Source organism: Lycium ferocissimum, unplaced genomic scaffold, assembly GCF_029784015.1.
Source record: "Lycium ferocissimum isolate CSIRO_LF1 unplaced genomic scaffold, AGI_CSIRO_Lferr_CH_V1 ctg8490, whole genome shotgun sequence".
In the NCBI taxonomy this organism is placed as follows: domain Eukaryota; kingdom Viridiplantae; phylum Streptophyta; class Magnoliopsida; order Solanales; family Solanaceae; genus Lycium; species Lycium ferocissimum.
The window spans coordinates 17,525-37,622 of NW_026727273.1; the positions used below are offsets into that span (position 1 = coordinate 17,525).

At 39.3% G+C, this 20,098-nt stretch overlaps 1 protein-coding gene and 1 long non-coding RNA gene across 2 annotated transcripts; both read right to left on the minus strand.

The window, feature by feature from the left end:
• Positions 1-237: 237 nt before the first annotated feature.
• LOC132045890 (uncharacterized) lies at positions 238-3,545 on the minus strand. Its single transcript, XR_009412556.1, has 2 exons — positions 3,440-3,545; positions 238-414 (listed from the first exon to the last, which is right to left on the minus strand). It is a non-coding gene; the product is annotated as an uncharacterized LOC132045890 (long non-coding RNA).
• A 1,575-nt stretch (positions 3,546-5,120) lies between these two features.
• Positions 5,121-6,355, minus strand: LOC132045891 (uncharacterized). The gene is made up of 2 exons (XM_059436462.1): positions 5,508-6,355; positions 5,121-5,407 (listed from the first exon to the last, which is right to left on the minus strand). Exons 1-2 carry the CDS (start codon positions 6,303-6,305, stop codon positions 5,192-5,194), a joined length of 1,014 nt encoding a protein of 337 aa, XP_059292445.1. The 5' UTR covers positions 6,306-6,355; the 3' UTR covers positions 5,121-5,191.
• Between the last annotated feature and the right edge of the window lie 13,743 nt (positions 6,356-20,098).

Sequence of the window (20,098 nt, forward strand, 5' to 3'; positions counted from 1 at the left end):
ACGGATAATAGCTTGGAAATTCATTTCATTTAGCCAGCTTTAAGGAAAAAACACTAAACGTTGCTCCATTTTAAACTTAAGCAAGATCCTGTTCTTCTTTTGCAATTAGCCGTGTCATTAACAAATTTGAGAAACTCACAATCAAACCAAGTTCTAGTTTTATGCAAAATTAACCATTAACCGAGTTTGGAAAAAGTTTTTGGCGACCTCTTAAAAATACTAGGCGTTCTTCCTAAGTTCTAGCATGCACAAGGGTTCCATTATTCACATATTCAGTACATGTACAATATATATACATGTCAAATATATAAATGGAGAAGGGAGGAAAGTGAATTTTTTAACTGATGGGCCTACCCAAGCCCATCAGTGCCATTTTCACCCATTGGCTGGGCCTTCAAAAACATATCAGCTTCCCTTTTATTCATTTTTTCACGGACTCGATCAAAGAGGATATTGGGCCTTTGGCCCAATGAATTTACGCAGTAGGAGTGTCCCCAAACAATGGGATTTTCATGCAAGCAAAGAGAGAGGGGGATGTAAATTAGAAAGCATCTAAAAATGTTCTTAAGTAAAGGAATATATAGCATACCAAATTGTCAAAAAATAAAATTTTAACCATGTTGAAAGAAAATTCAGATAGGAAAACATATATTAATCCTTATGAACTGAGGTAGAAAAAAAAAACAAATCCAACATTCAAAGTTATGGGCTTGACATTGCTAAGCCCGCGTGAACACAGAAAAGAGAAACAAAGCCCAAATATGCAAACAGGATAGAGCAGATCACAAAATTATTATCCATAGAGTAAGACATACATATTTTTCCCACTTAATATACCACAGATATACACAACAATAGAGATGCTAAAATAGCACAAAAAGGAAAACTTTCACTTTCTCAATCCTGATGCCACACAAGATCCAAGGGATTTCCATGAATCCCAGGCATGGTACACATGTGGAAAGCTTAAGCTTAATCCCCAAGTGCTAACTTGCCTCTCTATTTATGTGCTAAACTTAGTGATATATAAGAGAAGGAGTGTTTGCATACACAGATATACCAGGCCAAGATCAGTTTGCAATTACAATTAATTAGACTGATAAGGTCCTAAGGCTAAATTCATACCCAACAGCCCAACTGAATCTAAAAAGAAGTGAAAGAAAAGAAGAAGAAAGAGAGATTAATATCCATACTTCAATCAGCAAGATGAGCAACAGAAGCAAAGAAGTAAGGCTCCTTCCTTATGTGGAGATTAACAATAAAAGAAAACCAAGTCCAGATTTATATTCACAAGTATAGACAGTGTTCAGCAACAAGTCATAGAGTTTCAAAGATAACCACTTGATCCCACATGACTAAGTAGTATTCATCCCACATTCTCCTCAAGAAAAAGAAAGCCTACATCCCTTTTTATAGCTACTGTTTTAGGACAGCCAAAGCCTTTTTAGTATAGCAATCTCATTTTTTCTTTTCAAACAGGAAGAAGTCATCAAGATAAATTGTTATCTTCTGCTTCAAAATCTAGACAAGTGACCCTTCAAGACAACAATGACTCAACACTTAAAACATGACAACAGACCATTAAGAAGAGACATGATCAAGTAAAGTCATATATAGAATTTGCTCATTTTAACAGACCCCGGACAGACAAAGCTTTAATGACTAAGCATAGCTCATATCACATGGAACTCACACAGTTTAGACCCTTAGACCATAAGAGATAAAGTTAGACTCTAGGGACTCAAGTAGTTAAGTAGTTAAAAGGGGACCAATATAAGACCTTCAAAGCACTATGTCTTCTTAAAAGAAATCATAGTAAAGCCTGATCAACCCATAAGAATGGAGTGGTAAAAATGTCCCTTTCCAGTAAATTTTCAAAGATTCAAATTAAAAGAGTGACATGAAAGTTGTGCCACACACAGGACTGCAATAGGCAAATTATTGCACTTACCAGACTAAAAAGGGCCAAAAGGGCAGGCATGCCAACAAATTTGAAAACAAGTAATGTATAATGCAATCTAAGCTAGTCCTATCCATGGACAGATTTCAAAACAAAAATAAAGAACTTGTTTTAAATAACCTTAGCATAGCAGCTTATCCATTTAGTTACTTCACACACACACACACACAAAAAAAAAAAAAAACCCTCTAACTTTGGCAAGAAATAGCTAAGCTATTCTGCAGAAAAAAAGACAGCACAAACATCTTGAAATCACACAGAAGCAAACTGGATCAGGACAGAATTAAAGTGAACTCCTTACAACTGATACACTTAACAGGGTTAAGGTCAAGTTGCATTACAGGTGAACTTATTTAGCCAAGAAACTACTTTACATCCCGCATTCATTCAAAACACTTATTTTTCCCTTCCTCTCTTTTAAATAAAAACATGATTCAAATGAAGTCTAGGTAGATTAACCAGAGTCAAAGCACAACCTATATAACACAAGCCTTTCTCTTTTCTTTTTAAAGATGAGACAACAAACAGACATGGTGGCTATAGAAGTTACACAGCACTCAAACAATCAATTCACTACACAAAGCCACATCCAATCATAGTTCATCATAATTACCTAGCACATTCACAAATTTCCTAAGTAAGGTCTCATACTACCTTCACATAAATTCTATCAGGCTTAAAAAAGGCAATCCAAACATAAATTCTCATTAAACTAGTAAATTGAACTGGATATTTTAGAAAAAGAGGGGATGATCATTATTGCAAGCTAATCACATAAGACTTATTTCTCAGTCTTTGTCCATACAAACCATAATATCCAAAAATAAACTACTAATCCACCCTGCTGATCATTGATCTATTATTGAGAAAAAAAAATTAGGCTGAGCTGAAAATAGGTAATGTCCACAAAGGTATTTATCAGAAAAAACATTAGCACATTTGCAAATGGGCCATTATGTCCACCTTACAATGTGCATCTAACCTCTCCTCAAGCTAACAGATTCATCACCCTAGGAACATTTCTTAAATAAAAAAAAACAATATAGCTTAAACTATGTATAGTTAAACACTTATGGAGGAGTCTTTTGAATCAGTCCAACTCTACTCTAGGTGACCAACTTCAAACTATCAAGTAAACTTCTCTCAACTCATCATATATGAATTAACTAAGCATGTGTCCCTTTTTTATTTAAGCACTTAGCAAGCAACAGACCCCATCACTGAAAGCTATACTTGACAGAGTTAAAAAAGATAGACAGTTTTACCTAGTTTCTAATATCACCTAAATCAATCAACCAAAACTAAATGAACCTAAGTTAATCCTATTTAACTAGAAACCAAACAAACATTAAACACATGACTGCATACATAAACAAGAGAAATAGCTTAACGTAAACACGATAAGCCTAAACCAAATTAAAAGATAATTATACTAACAGCTTCATACTCACAAGCAAGCTAAATGAAAGAAAATTTTACCTTTTGCGAGTGCAGCCTCTAATCGAGATTCAAACTTGGAGATTTCCTCCTCTAAACCCAAAACTCAAGCCACAGAACCCAGCAAAACAAGAACAAAGAGAAAAAAAAATTATCTTAAAGTTCTTTACTTGACTCAGAAAATTCTTTAAAGACTTCAAATAATTTTTGTGAAAGAAATCTTTAAGTATTTCGAGTCTGCTGAGTATATCTTTTTTAGAATATATTCAAAACTTGTTCTCCAACAAAGAAATAGGGTCCTTTAAATAGAAAACCCCAAAACCTCAAAACCCTCTCCTAGCCGATGTTGGATATCTCCCTTTTTAGGGGTTTCCTCCTCACATCTACGTTGGAGGGTTAAGATTAGATGCAAAAACGAATGAATAGTCGGATCTTGCCCTCAAAAGGTTGATCTTCTAGGTTCCTTGTGAACCAATGGCAACCCGAGATTCAAAATCACAAACGATCAAAAGCAATTAGAGATTTATAGAGTATCAACTTTCAACAAAATAAAGAAAAACATGATAATAAGGACGAGATAACACCTCGTTTGGGTATAGATAGGTGAAAATCGGAGGAGGCAATTAATGCGTTGCCTCAAATCAACCCAACCAAGCATGTTAAAGCCTTACTAGCTCTGTATCTTTGCCAAAAATGGCGAGATGACAATAGGAAAGAGAAGATGGCCCCGCGATGGCTAAGGTTTCCCTCAAAGGAAGCCCTCCCCAAGACCTTAAGGCTCGTTTGCCAACTGAGATAATGGGAAGGGGCTTTGCCCTTTAGGAAATAACATTTGGGCCGGTTACGCGCGCGCGCGCAGGCACACACACACACACACACACACACACACACGATCCCATATATATATATATATATATATATATATATATATATATATATATATATATATATATATATATATATATATATATATATATATATATATATATATATATATATATATATAAACCTATATTAACGTATATATGTAGGGAACAAAGAATGCAAATTAAAGTACGAAAAAAAATTGAAAAGACAGATTTATTAAGAAAATTAATTAAAGCCAAGCAAACAATTAATTTAAAAGAAAAAATATATTATTATTATTTTCACAAAATATTGAACTTACAGGTCTGGCCTTAATTGAATTAAAGCATGAATTTGCTATTTTCAATTGTGGCCCCCATTTGGCTAACTAATTGATTATTTCAATTGTAGCCGTAATTAAACACATAATAGGCAATTTACAAATATAATCATAATTAATTTATCTAAATCAATTGTAATTAATTTTAGAATTGTCCACATAAATTGATTATGTAGAGAATTAAAATTTTGGGGGTAAAAATGATTATTTGTTTTAATTACTCAATTTCCTTGAATTAAAATGGGGGTAAATATTTGCTGACTTAAATTCTGATATTTGCATAATTAAATAAATAGCTATTTCACACTATTTTTTAGTAAAATGTCTTATTAATTATTGTGAAATAATTTCCAAAAGATTTATTATAGAGATTATTTTGCCAAACAATAAGGGTAAAACATTATCTGCATAGTCTATAAAATCATCCTGATTTTTAATATAAAAAAAAAATTATCACCCCATTTAATATTTAGGCACTTTGAGCAATTAAAATAAATTATGGGAGGTCAAAAATTAGGTGTCAACAAATGTCTCACACATGTTGTTCTCAACTATGTCACATTTGTTGTGTTCTATAAATATGCCCTAAACCATGTCTCCTTTTTGTATTAAAATAAGGCTTCATTAATGCCTTCCCCTAGCTCATCCATCTCATCAAGTTTTTTAGTTAAAAGAACTTCAAATGATGCTCTTGCTAGCTGCCAGAATTTTCTTCTTCTTCTTTCCTCACCCCTCCATTCCTTCTTCCAGTTGGCCCATATATGCCTAGCACACCATCTGTGCTCAGCATTTGGCAGTAAATCATGAAGTGCCACAAGAAGACCCTATTAAACAAATAGTCAAGAAACAAGGTACAAACAGTAAGTAATAAGGCATAAATGAAAAAATACAGATCAATTGAAGTGCATAATGTTAGAATCATACCTTCTGCATATCAGACATTACTGTCAATCCTTCACCTTCAGTTAATGTCAGCTCCAAATCATGCTTGATACACCTAATGAACCATGACCATGTATCCTTGGATTCTTTATCAACTACAGCCCAAGCAACAGGGTACATTTGATTATTGCCATCCTTGGAAATGCAAGACAGCAACTCACCCTTACAAACCCCTTTGAGAAATGCACCATCAAAACCAATGATGTTTCTACACCCCTCTAACCATCCACTTTTCAGTGCTCCAAGGCATACATAAAATCCCATAAACACCTCTTTTCCAGGAATTGTATTCTTAGAAGTCCTTACCACAACAGTAGTGCCAGGATTGGTAGACTTCAACTCCTCAGCATAATCATAAAGCCTAGCAAATTCCTCTTTGTAATCACCCATATGATCCTGCATAACTATCATTTTTTCCCTTCTACAACTTGTTTTACTCACATACAATCCATATTTTTTTCTAATCAAGGATTGGATTTGATGCAACTTAATATTAGCCTCACTCGTAATTCTGTCCAGAAAATGTTTAGCAATCAAAGGTGGATTACACAAGTTGTTTCTTGTTTTCTTGCAACACTTGTGGACAGGAAAGTAAGTCACCACCCTAAAATCATCAGTGCTGCCTTGTATGCTTCCTCTAATATGCCAAGGACAACTTTTATGCACACACTTTGTTGTTATCCTTTTCTTTTTATTAGGTTTCAACTTAAGGTTCACACCTCTCTGAATTGAGTAGGTTTGCAGTGCTTTCCTAAACTCAATATGGTTCAAGAAAACCATATACAACTGAAATAAAACTTTTTTAGCTTTTGCATCAAAATAGACTTTTCTACTTGCATTCTTGGGTGGTGGCTCTAGTTATCATTCCCAACATGTTCCCCCTTCTTCATCACTAACTTCACTACCTGGATCAGAACTATCAAAATACAAGTCATCCCCTCCTAGTTTCCCTTCATATCTTCCCCTCTTATTCTTAAAAATATACTCAAAACCAATATCTAAACCTACAGGACCAGATGGTATCTCATCTACATTTACCTTCTCAGCCTTTTTCTTAGCTAGTTTTTCTCTAATGTTTGCCTGTCTAGCTTCAGGAAACTCTATATCCAAGTCACTTAAATCATCAATGTTCTCATCAACATCATATAGTGACTCAGAATCCCCAGATTCTTCTACATCAAATTCATCAGAGGTTTGAAGGTGGTAGGAAGAGAAGTCATTAGCTTCATGTTCATCAGCAGAAAAAGTCTCACCAGCAGTCTCTTTACCCTTTTCTTTGTCTCCTAAATTGGTATTTATACCAGGGGTTTGGGATGACACATCAGCCCTAGTCTGTCCTCTTTTTGGGGTTGAAATTGGGCTTCATTTAATTCCTCATTAATATTTACAACAGGTGGGGAGGGGGTGACACATCAGATCCAACATTTAAGACATTTGCTTGCCTTTTCTTAGGTGTTAACTTTTTGGCTATTTCCACTTCATTTATATCCTCAACAATCAAGGGTGTATCAATAGCATGTACTACATATACATTAACAAAGTCCCCACCCATCAAGCTATTAAGAAATTTTAACACATCCCCATCATTTTTTAACATGTAAAAGCCACCCTTTTTGTTTACTTTACACCCAATTCTAAAGCTAACTTCTGAAACAGCATAATATGTAGATCATCAACATCTATTTTCATTGGTTCAGGGCTAGATATTGCATTATCATACCTTAGCTCAGGGTCTGATAAAAAACAGCCACCATAATGCATTTGAAGTGCCACAATTGTTGAAGCCATTTTCTTACCAAGCCTGCAAAGTGACAAAAAAAAATTGGGTCCGTTAATAATGCACTAATACTACCTTTACCCAAATCAATAAAGAATATAGCAAAAAGCCCTATTTTTTACTGAAAAAGCTTCCAAGATTCATCCTTTTTCTCAAAACAAAAAAAAAAAAACACTACAATAAGGTGGTATACCCAGGTGGACCACTAACAGAACAATACCCAACGTATTCACACAAAAAATTGGGTAATGTCAAACCAATTTTGGATTTTACGAAAAAACCCTACAATCTAATCGAAATAACGAAAAATGCCATTGCATGCATTACACTGCATATGATGCATATTACACTTAAAGTAGTCAACAAACTACATAAAAAATGAAAACATTCAAGCAAAGATTACAAAAACATGCTCCAAACACTAAAATCAGTCAAATAACACAAAAAAAAGAGAAAAAAAAAGGAAAACAAAGAAATAAGAGAAGCCTAAAAAGAATAAACTAAGAAGAGGTCAAGAAACTAACCACAATATCTTGATAATCAGTGTGGAATCGAGGGAAAAGATAGAGAAGAAGATCAAAAGTCGGGGGGTTTGGATGAAAAAAGAGAAATGGGAATGAAAGATAAGAGAAAATGTGTTTATAGCGGGAATCCTAGGTGGCATTTTTTTTAAACGTGGAAATCTACGTGTGGGCGAATGTGTCACAGGCTCCATGGGTGTCACGACCCGGCTAGGGGCCATGACGGGTACCCGGAGCTGACTACCGAACACCGCTTATCATGCTGACTAGCATACTCAACCTGGGCATATATCATTCTCGACACAACTTATCATGAAACAATCTCCGGACATCTCCCAAAACATATGTAGGCATAGGCCCATAAGGCTAAAAAAATGATGTACAGAATATACAATGAAAAAGTCTCATAACATCTACAACCTACATAAAAGCATCTATGAGCCTCTAACTGAAGACTGAAATCATAAGGACGGGACAGGACCCCGCCATGCCCCATTATATACACAAAAGAATATACTAAGATGTGGCTACTCCGGAGTAGTGGAGTGCTCCTGCAAATCCATTGAGTAAGCTCCTAGTCGTCTGCGCCGTCTCTCTGTCTACCTGTGGGCATGAACACAGCGTCCATAAAAGAAAAGGACGTCAGTACAAACAATGTACTAATTATGTAAGGCATATATGGTAACATAATAAGGAAATATAGAAAGCATAAGAAGAAAAGATAATTGTAACTGCTTGCCTCTTGAGGCGGAATCATGCATGCTCACTTTTACCTTTAAAATATATCACACATACATACATAAACTGTCTGAATCAATAACATCATTAGCCCACGTCCGGGCCTCCCGCGTCCGAGGTAATCATCTCACGTCGCCCACTAGTGGTGCCATGCCCGGCCAATTAGGCATGGTGTTATCACTAAACATAAGCCGCCCACCGAAGGCGTTTTCATGCCCGGCCAAATAGGCACGGTGTAACCATTAACCATTAGCCACCCACCGAAATGGTGTCATGCCCGACCAAATAGGCACGGTATAATCATACATATATACTTATCATGAAGCATGCATAAGAGCTCAAATAAAAGTTGTACTCTATCGGAGTGACGTAAAGTCGGTAACCTCCGATTACGTTATGGAACAATCATCATCGCTATGCCTCGCCTTTAAAGAACGAATATCATGAGGTGAGGCAACAACAAGAAATAACATCAATGAAATCATAAACATAGGAATATCAATATCATGAAAGTATCATTATCATCATCATTATCATAGAATATATCTCATCTCTATTTCATAAGGAACTTTTAATACCCTTTAGCTTTCATCTTCTGGGATGCAAGGTCATGGAGATGCGGAAAGGAAATCATAGTGTAAAAGTCATGCCTTTGAAAGAACGGGACTAGACTTACATACCTTTATATCTCTTTAACTCTACCGTCTAATTGTTTGCCTTTCAAGCTCGCGATTCTACCTTCAAGAGAATTTGTACTAAGGTTAGATAACCGGAAACATACTTAAGCTTAAGCTAAAGCAACTAAGAGTTAATGACATTTTGGTGACATTTCCTTTGTTTCGACAACTTCTTCCATAAAATAAGACAGCTCCCAAAAATCAATAAGGACATCCATAATATCATAATCAATAGATTCTTCAAGTTAAACATTTTTTACTTCTCAAACCCACCTTCAAAATCATCCATAAACACAACTATAATACAACACGATATTCATTCTCATATATTACTCCTTTGACATCATTTGTATTATTCCCCTCAAGATTGTACTTATAACATGTCAAGAACTATAATTCAAATCAAGTTATTATTCAAGAATATCACTATTCATATTTGCACTACATAATATCCTTCCGTTTTGATAGGTCGGGGATGGCTAAATATGAACTTTGGAAATCATAAAGTTGCGGAGAGTTTTTCAGCCCGGTGGTCGTATATGGCACTATACGACCCGTAAAGTGATTTACGGACCGTATAGTGCAATCGTCCTCGACTGTTGAAAATCTCAACTTTTCGTTAAAGTTTGAAATGATTAAAAATGACCTGGAGGACGGCCCGTAAACGGGTTCACGGACCGTGAATCAGGTCGTAAAGTGCCATGTCCCTCAGCCAAGCTTTTTTTTTTTTTTTTAATGCTTAAACACGACCGGAGGACGGGCCGTAAACCATAGTACGGTCCGTAAACCGTGGTTTACGACCCTTTGTTCACCCGACGGGAATTCATTAAACATCAATGTTGGAGTTATTAAAAGGGGACTTAGGCATCATTTTAATTCATTCTCCATTCATACAACTCAAGAAGACTTCTAGAACTCTCCAAAATATTTCTTCCATAAGAAACTAAAGAGAATCAAGGATCAAATCAAGATTAACACCACCAAATTCAGGAAATCAAGTGTAAGAACCAACATTAAAGGGATTATCTAAGTGAAGAAATTCCAAAGAAGGTGGAACTAGGGTTTTGGCTAATTGAAGTATTTCAACTTAAGACTTGTTCAACCATCATCCAAGGTAAGTTTCATGAACTTTACATGCCATTTGAAGTATTATTGAGTTAAGATTCATGGATTGTAGAAGAGTACAACAAATGGGTCATTAAATGGATGAATAATGTCATTAGTGATTAGTAGTGGATTGAATCATGGAAATGAATATGTTGATGATATAAATATGTTGTAAATGACCTATAGAACATGAAATGAGCATTGGATACGAAAGAATACGACGATGGATTTTTAGTCATGATTATGGGAAATTGAAGTGGGATTATGAAATGCAAATAAGATGAATGAATGACGATTGTTGTTAACGATATTGTGATGATTATTATGAATGTTGGGAGTTGATATGGAATATGGCGGAAAGTAGTTTAAACAAAGGAAACGCTGTCCGATTTTCTTTAGCCTTAAGAAGTGCGTCCTTGTAATTGATTAGCTAATGACGATACGAACCCTCTTGAAGGTAAAGACGCAAGCGTTAAAGGAGGACGAGCAAGTTGCAAGTAATTAAACGACAAAGGTATGTGAGGCATTACCCTTCCTTCTAAGGCATGAATCTTATGCATGATTTTCCTCTTCCTTCATGAATCTCCTACGTTTCTAGAGATGAAAATCTAAGTTCATGAATGACGAGACGGGACAAGAAATATGTTATGAATGCGATAACGACTCTAGAGACCAAGATATGATGTTCTTACGAAATCAATAATGATGATCACGATCCATTGGCATTCCTTCTTATATGTACTCACCTTAAATTGTAAATCCCTCCAAGGTGAGATATGATGCTTATGCTTATTCCATAACATGACCGGGGGTTTACGACCTTATGTCACCCCGACATAAACATAGCCGCTCTTAAGCTTAATGTATGTATATGTATATGTAACTAGGGATGCTAAACTATGGTAATATTGTGATAAGCCACGATATGTCTATGAAATGAATGTTAATGATGACAAGTATATGAATTGCATGGTATGTGTGATAATATGATTCCACCGCGCCTAATTGGCCGGACATGTCACGGGCGCTATAATTACCCAATTGGCGGACATATGATTCCACCGCACCGAGAAAAGGGCGGACACGTCACCACTAGTGGGCTGCATGGGATGGTTACCCGGACGCGGGTGATGTGATGTGATGATGTATGATTGATGTGACGATGCTTGCATGTTATGATAATGTATGTGATGTATTTATATATGATGTATGTACATGAAACCGGTTCCTATGTAAAGAGTGTACAGGTTATACCCTCATCCCATGATTTATGATCTCCCGATTATGTTATTTCACTCCTGCCTTACATACTCAGTACAATGTTCGTACTGACGTCCTTTCTTCGGACGTTGTGTTCATGCCCACGGTAGTAAACGGGGAGACGGTGCCGATCCCAGGAGCCGATGGGCGATTTGTGAGCACTCCATCATCCGGAGGTGCTATTGATTATTCTTTTGGTACATATTTGTATATTCATATTTTGGGCATGACGGGGTCCTGTCCCGTCCATATGTTTAGTACTCTAGTAGAGGCTCGTAGATACGCATGTGTGGGAAGTATGGTCCCATGGTCTCCACGTATATTCATGTATATGTACGTATATGTATAAATATCTTTTGTTAACCGAAAAGCTTATGTTTATAAAAGTGATTATGTTTTAAGTGATGAGATATTTTTATGAAATTGGACAAGCATTGTGAATGAGAGCATATAGTTACTAGCATGAGCGGTATTCGGTGGTTAGCCCCGGATGCTCGTCGCGGCCCGTAGTTCGGGTCGTGACAAAAGTGGTATCAGAGCAGTTCAGTCCTAGGAAGTGTCTACGAGCCGTGTCTAGTAGAGTCTTGTTTATGGTGTGTTGCGCGCCACGCTAATAAACGAGGAGGCTACAGGGCATTTAGGAAAAATGACCATCTTTCTTCATATGAGATCGTGCGATAGAGCCGAGTATAAGATTTAATCCTCCCTAATGAGTATGTTGTGATTTCAGAAATGCCGCCAAAAGCTAAAGCCGCCTAGAAGGGCAAGACTACGACAAAGAGGCGGGCAGAAAGAGAGCCGCCTATGAATGTTGATGAAGGAGAGTCACATCATGAGGCCTCACCCAAGTGCCTCACTACTCCGCCTATCACGGAAGGACAAGAAGGGGCTTCGTTCCGGCTCCTATTCCTCCGGTTCCTCCTCCACCGGCCGCGCGGGTCAACAGTAGCCGAGGCTATTAACTTGCGACACGGTTGGTTGCCGCTCGTGCACAAAGGCAAAATGCGGGCCCAAGTGATCGGTCGGCTAGTTCTAGAGCCCGAGACTTCATGAGCCTAAATCCTCCGAATTCTTTGGGTCAAAGCCGGATGAGGACCCACAAGGCTTCATCGATGAAATGCTGAGGACGTTGCGGATTATCCATGCTTCGGAGACCGAATCAGTGGAGTTGGCATCATATAGGCTCCGAGACGTGGCGGTCTTATGGTTTAATAATTGGATGGTGTCGAGGCCACAAAATGCGCCTCCTCCCGTGTGGCAAGAGTTTGTTGATGCTTTCATCCGCCATTATTTGCCGCCGAGGCCCGCCGAGCTAGGGCGGATAGATTTCCCGAATCTAAAGCAAGGGAACATGAGCGCCGAGAATATAGCCTTCAATTCAATTCCTTTGGCTAGATATGCCCCGACGATGGTAGGCGATATGGGGGATCGGGTGCACAGATTTGTGAGTGGCTTAGGGCCACATTTGATTAAGGATTGCTTAACCGCTTCGTTGCAAGACGGGATGGACATTTCCCGAATTCAAGCTCATGCCCAAAATTTGGAGGGGCAGCAACCCCCGCAGAGGGGTGATCGTGACACTGATAGAGGGCAAGGCAAACGGGCAAGATCTATGGGCGCAGGAGGTGATTATAGGGGTGGATCGAGGCAAACTTATTCTGGGCACTCAAGCCAGTCAGTGACGAGTGCACCTCCCCGGTTGCGACAGGGGGAGATCCGATCGTTCTTATCGTTCGGGCGGGGTCGAGTTCGAGGGCCCCGGGTTCTCGGTTGGGGGAGATTACAGTCAGGGGAGACCACCAGTTCCCCGATGCAGCCAGTGCAGGAAATTGCACTCAGGGCCATGTCGCCAGGGCACGGATGCGTGTTATGTTTGTGGGCAGGTAGGACACTTGATGCGGGACTGTCCCTCGAGATATGGCAGAGGCGGGGTCCAGCCCACAGGGTCGGCAGCGAGCTTCTTCTTCGGTGCGTTCTACGGGACGGACTCCCCGGATCTCGGAGGCCGAGGTAGAGGCCGAGGGGGAGCATCTACGTCAGGTACCACACAGCCCCGATTATATGCTTTAGCCGGACGACAGGATCTCGAGTCATCCCCAGATGTGGTTACAGGTATATTGTCTGTATTCTCTCATGATGCGTATGCATTGATAGATCCCGGGTCTACTATCCTATATTACTCCATATGTTGCTAATCGTATTGGGGTGAAGCCCGAGCCGATTAAACCTTTCGAGGTATCTACTCCGGTTGGTGATCCCGTGATAGCGAAACTAGTGTACAAAGATTGTATAGTTATGATATGTGATCGTCAGACCAAAGTTGATTTAGTTGAGCTAGAAATCTTTGGATTTCGATGTAATTATGGGCATGGATTGGTTGGCCTCATGCTATGCCAATGTAATGTTGATTGCCGACCGAAAATAGTTCGATTTCAATTTCCGGGAGAGCCCGTGCTCGAATGGAAAGGTAACACGGCAACTCCGAGGGGTAGGTTTATTTCCTACCTTAAGGCCGGAAAAGATGATCGCCAAGGGCTATATTTATCATTTAGTCCGAGTTCATGATACCAAGGCAACATCGCCAACTTTTCAATCCGTTCCGGTGGTGAATGAGTTTCCGGATGTATTTCCGGATGAACTTCCGGCCTTCCTCCGAAAAGAGATTGACTTCACCATTGATGTGTTGCCGGATACCGACCCTATTTCTATTCCCCCTTATCGAATGGCACCGGCACTGAAAGAGTTAAAAGCGCAATTGAAAGATTTGCTTGAGAAGGGTTCATCGACCTAGTTCATCCCCGTGGGGAGCGCCGTATTATTCGTGAAAAAGAAAGATGGCTCCCTACGAATGTGTATTGATTATAGGCGGTGAACAAGGTGACGATAAAGAACAAGTATCCGCTTCCAAGAATTGATGATTTGTTCGATCAGTTACAAGGTGCTAAATGGTTTTCCAAGATAGATCTAAGATCGGGCTACCATCAAGTGAGAGTCAGAGAAGAAGACATTCCCAAAACAGCCTTCAGAACGAGATATGGCCACTATGAATTTCGAGTGATGTCGTTCGGATTAACTAATGCCCCGGCAGTGTTTATGAGCTTAATGAATAATGTGTTCCGGCCGTTCTTGGATCTTTTTGTGATAGTATTTATCGATGATATCCTGGTATATTCTCGTACAGAATCAGAACATGCGGATCATTTAAGAATTGTTCTTGGCGTTCTCCGAGCCCGGGAGTTATATGCAAAGTTCTCAAAATGTGAGTTTTGGCTAAATTTTGTGGCATTTTTGGGCCATGTTATCTAGGATGACGGTATCCGGGTCGACACTCGAAGATTGAAGCGGTGAAGACTTGGCCAAGACCTACGACGCCCACGAAGTTCGTAGTTTTCTTGGGTTGGCGAGATATTATAGAAGATTTGTAGAGGGCTTTTCGTCTATTTCAGCGCCATTAACGAAGCTAACTCAGAAGTCAGCTAAATTCCAGTGGAGTGATGCTTGTGAGCGTAGTTTTCAAGAGTTGAAAGATAGACTGACTTCAGCCCCGGTGCTCACACTCCCAGAAGGATCAGATGGCTACGTGGTATATTGTGATGCTTCCGGCGTCGGACTAGGATGTGTGTTAATGCAACATGGGAAGGTTATTGCATATGCATCGAGACAGTTGCGGAAACATGAAAAGAATTATCCGACTCATGATCTTGAATTGGCCGCGGTTATTCATGCCTTGAAGATATGGAGACATTACTTGTATGGTGTGCGTGTTGACATCTATACGGATCACAAAAGCCTTCAATATATTTTCAAACAGAAGGAGTTGAATGCGACAGAGGCGATGGTTAGAACTACTGAAGGATTACGATGTAAATATTTTATATCATCCCGGGAAGGCAAATGTGGTAGCGGATGCCCTTAGCCGCCGATCAATGGGTAATTTATATGGAGTTCCTCCGGAAAGGCGAGAAATGGTTCGTGAGCTCCACCAACTAGCAAGTCTTGGCGTACGTGCAATTGATTCGGGTGATGCAAGTATCCGCATCAATGACCCTACAGTTTCCTCTTTAAATGTAGAAGTAAAGGAGCGACAGTATGAAGACCCTCAGCTAAGTCATTACCGAGACCTAGCTCATGAAAAGGAAAAGTCTCCATTCGAAGTTTCCTTAGAAGGGGTTCTTAGATATCGGAACAGGTTATGTGTACCGAATGTGGCAAGCTTGCGCCAACGGATTTTAGAGGAAGCACATTATTCCCGGTATTCCATTCATCCAGGTACAACCAAGATGTACCATGATCTTAAGTTGATATACTGGTGGGATGGCATGAAGCGGGACATAGCAGAATTTGTAGCCCAATGTCCGAATTGCCAACAAGTAAAGGCCGAGCATCAAAAACCAGGAGGTTTGTTACAAGCGATGGAAATTCCTACGTGGAAATGGGAAGAAATTAATATGGATTTTGTGGTAGGATTACCCCGATCGCGAGGGAAGTATGATTCTATATGGGTGATCGTGGACAGACTCACGAAGGCAGCCCATTTTCTCCCCGTTAGGACCACGTATTCAGCGGAAGATTATGCTAAATTGTATCTTAAGGAGATTGTACGACTTCATGGCATTCCTTTGGCCATTATCACAGACAGAGGGGCACAGTTCACAGCCAAGTTTTGGAAGTCCTTCCAAGAAGGTCTAGGTACTCAAGTTAAGCTTAGCACGGCGTTCCATCCCGCGACTGACGGACAAGCCGAGCGCACCATTCAGACCTTGGAAGATATGCTACGAGCGTGTGTCTCTGGACTTTGGTGGCAGTTGGGATGAGCACTTACCCCTTATTGAATTTGCCTATAACAACAGCTACCATTCCAGTATCCAAATGGCCCCATATGAAGCTTTGTACGGAAGAAAATGTAGATCTCCGGTGGGGTGGTTCGAAAAGGGAGAAGCACAATTGATAGGCCCCGAATTGGTCCAACAGGCAGTCGAGAAGGTTAAGATAATACGAGATCGATTGTTAACGGCCCAAAGTCGTCAAAAGTCTTACGCGGACAATCGCCGACGAGACTTGGAATTTCAAGCTAATGATTGGGTATTTTTGAAAGTATCGCCAATGAAAGGAGTAATGAGGTTTGGTAAAAAGGGGAAATTGAGTCCAAGATACATCGGACCTTATAAAATTATCCGTAAGGTAGGTCGTGTAGCCTACGAACCGGACTTGCCTTCGAGTTTGAATCCGTGCATCCGGTATTCCATGTTTCGATGCTTCGTAAGTGTATTGGAGATCCCGCAAGTGTAGTTCCAATCGATGATGTGCAAGTAACGAGAGAAGTTGACATATGAAGAAGTGCCTATTGCTATTTTGGATAGACAAGTACGAAGGCTTCGGAATAAAAAGGTTGCCTCGATCAAAGTTCTATGGCGGAACAATAACGGGAAGAAATGACTTGGGAAGCGAGAGGAGAAGATGAAATCTATGTACCCCCGTTTATTCCAACCCCCAAGAGAGGTTCAAGGTGGAACGTCGACGATATAAGGTATGTATGCTTTAATTTTATACTTTTGGTCGTGTGTGGCCATGGATGTGTTAACATGGTTATGTAGCCTATGAGGCAATGATATTGTGGGTTGTTGTGCCAGGTTTGTAGTGTCCAAATTACAAGGGAAACTCTGTCGAAATTTTTCTAGAATACCGAGTGTCGAACATTCGAGGACGAATGTTCCAAAAGGGGGGAAGAATGTTACGCCTCGAAAATTTTCCCGTACTTGAGTGATGAGTAGGACCATGAAGGGTTGAGTGAGTGGTGTTTTGATAGGTCGGGGATGGCTAAATATGAACTTTGGAAATCATAAAGTTGCGGAGAATTTTTCAGCCCAGTGGTCGTATATGGCACTATACGACCCGTAAAGTGATTTACGGACCGTATAGTGCAATCGTCCTCCAGCCTGTTGAAAATCTCAACTTTCTGTCAAAGTTTGAAATGATTAAAAAATGACTGGAGGACGGCCGTAAAGGCGGTTCACGGACCGTAAATAAGGTCGTAAAGTGCCATGTCCCTCGCCAAGCTTCTATTTTTTTTTTTTTTTAATGCTTAAACACGACACGGAGGACGGGCCGTAAACCATAGTACGGTCCGTAAAGCGTGGTTTACGACCACTGTTCACCCGACGGGAATTCATTAAACATCAATGTTGGAGTTATTAAAAGGGGACTTAGGCATCATTTTAATTCATTCTCCATTCATACAACACAAGAACACTCTAGAACTCTCCAAAATATTTCTTCCATAAGAATCAAAGAGAATCAAGGGTAAATCAAGATTAACACCACCAAATTCACGAAATCAAGTGTGAGAATACAACAAGGGATTATCTAAGTGAAGAAATTCCAAAGAAGGTGGAACTAGGGTTTTGGCTAAGCGAAGTATTTCAACTTAAGGCTTGTTCAACCATCAACCAAGGTAAGTTTCATGAACTTTACATGCCATTTGAAGTATTATTGAGTTAAGATTCATGGATTGTAGAAGAGTACAACAAATGGGTCATTAAATGGATGAATAATGTCATTAGTGATTAGTAGTGGATTGAATCATGGAAATGAATATGTTGATGATATAAATAGGTTGTAAATGACCTATAGAGCATGAAATGAACATTGGATACGAAAGAATACGACGATGGATTTGTAGTCATGATTATGGGAAATTGAAGTGGGATTATGAAATGCAAATAAGATGAATGAATAACGATTGTTGTTAACGATATTATGATGATTATTATGAATGTTGGGAGTTGATATGGAATATGGCGGAAAGTAGTTTAAACAAAGGAAACGCTGTCCGATTTTCTTTAGCCTTAAGAAGTGCGTCCTTGTAATTGATTAGCTAATGACGATACGAACCCTCTTGAAGGTAAAGACGCAAGCGTTAAAGGAGGACGAGCAAGTTGCAAGTAATTAAACGACAAAGGTATGTGAGGCATTACCCTCCTTCTAAGGCATGAATCTTATGCATGATTTTCCTCTTCTTCATGAATCTCCTACGTTTCTAGAGATGAAAATCTAAGTTCATGAATGACGAGACGGGACAAGAAATATGTTATGAATGCGATAACGACTCTAGAGACCAAGATATGATGTTCTTACGAAATCAATAATGATGATCACGATCCATTGGCATTCCTTCTTATATGTACTCACCTTAAATTGTAAATCCCTCCAAGGTGAGATATGATGCTTATGCTTATTCCATAACATGACCGGGGGTTTACGACCTTATGTCACCCCGACATAAACATAGCCGCTCTTAAGCTTAATGTATGTATATGTATATGTAACTAGGGATGCTAAACTATGGTAATATTGTGATAAGCCACGATATGTCTATGAAATGAATGTTAATGATGACAAGTATATGAATTGCATGGTATGTGTGATAATATGATTCCACCGCGCCTAATTGGCCGGACATGTCACCGCTACGGCGGCGGCTATAATTCCACCGCGCCTATGATTCCACCGCACCGAGAAAAGGGCGGACATGTCACCACTAGTGGGCTGCAGTGGGATGGTTACCGGACGCGGGTGACGATGTGATGATGTATGATTGATGTGACGATGCTTGCATGTTATGATAATGTATGTGATGTATTTATATATGATGTATGTACATGAAACCGGTTCCTATGTAAAGAGTGTACAGGTTATACCCTCATCTCATGATTTATGATCTCCCGATTATGTTATTTCACTCCTGCCTTACATACTCAGTACAATGTTCGTACAGACGTCCTTTCTTCGGACGCTCGTGTTCATGCCCACGGGTAGACGGGGAGACGGTGCCGATCCTAGGAGCCGATGGGCGGTTGTGAGCACTCCATCATCCGGAGGTGCTATTGATTATTCTTTTGGTACATATTTGTATATTCATATTTTGGGCATGACGGGGTCCTGTCCCGTCCATATGTTTAGTACTCTAGTAGAGGCTCGTAGATACGCATGTGTGGGAAGTATGATTCCAGGGTCTCCACGTATATTCATGTATATGTACATATATGTATAAATATCTTTTGTTAACCGAAAAGCTTATGTTTATAAAAGTGATTATGTTTTAAGTGATGAGATATTTTTATGAAATTGGACAAGTATTGTGAATGAGAGCATATAGGTAATGGCATGAGCGGTATTCGGTGGTTAGCCCGGACAACAAGCTCTCTTCTCTCCCCTCAAGTGTCTTTGAAATCTTAATTAGAATCATTAAGTATCCCTTCTTACTTATAGGGACACCATAAACACCTTAACTTGCCTTAATCTGTTTACCGCGCAACAACCCGAAATTCCGACATATAACAATGGGCTCAGCAAAAAAGTGTTTAAAATGCTCAGTTTTGATGGTTAGAGGGGTTCAGTTGGCAAACATGTAAGTACAAACATCGGGATGTCAAAAAATTTTAAGTACACGGAAATTTCCCAGACTATTCCGCCATATATATTCATTACATATTT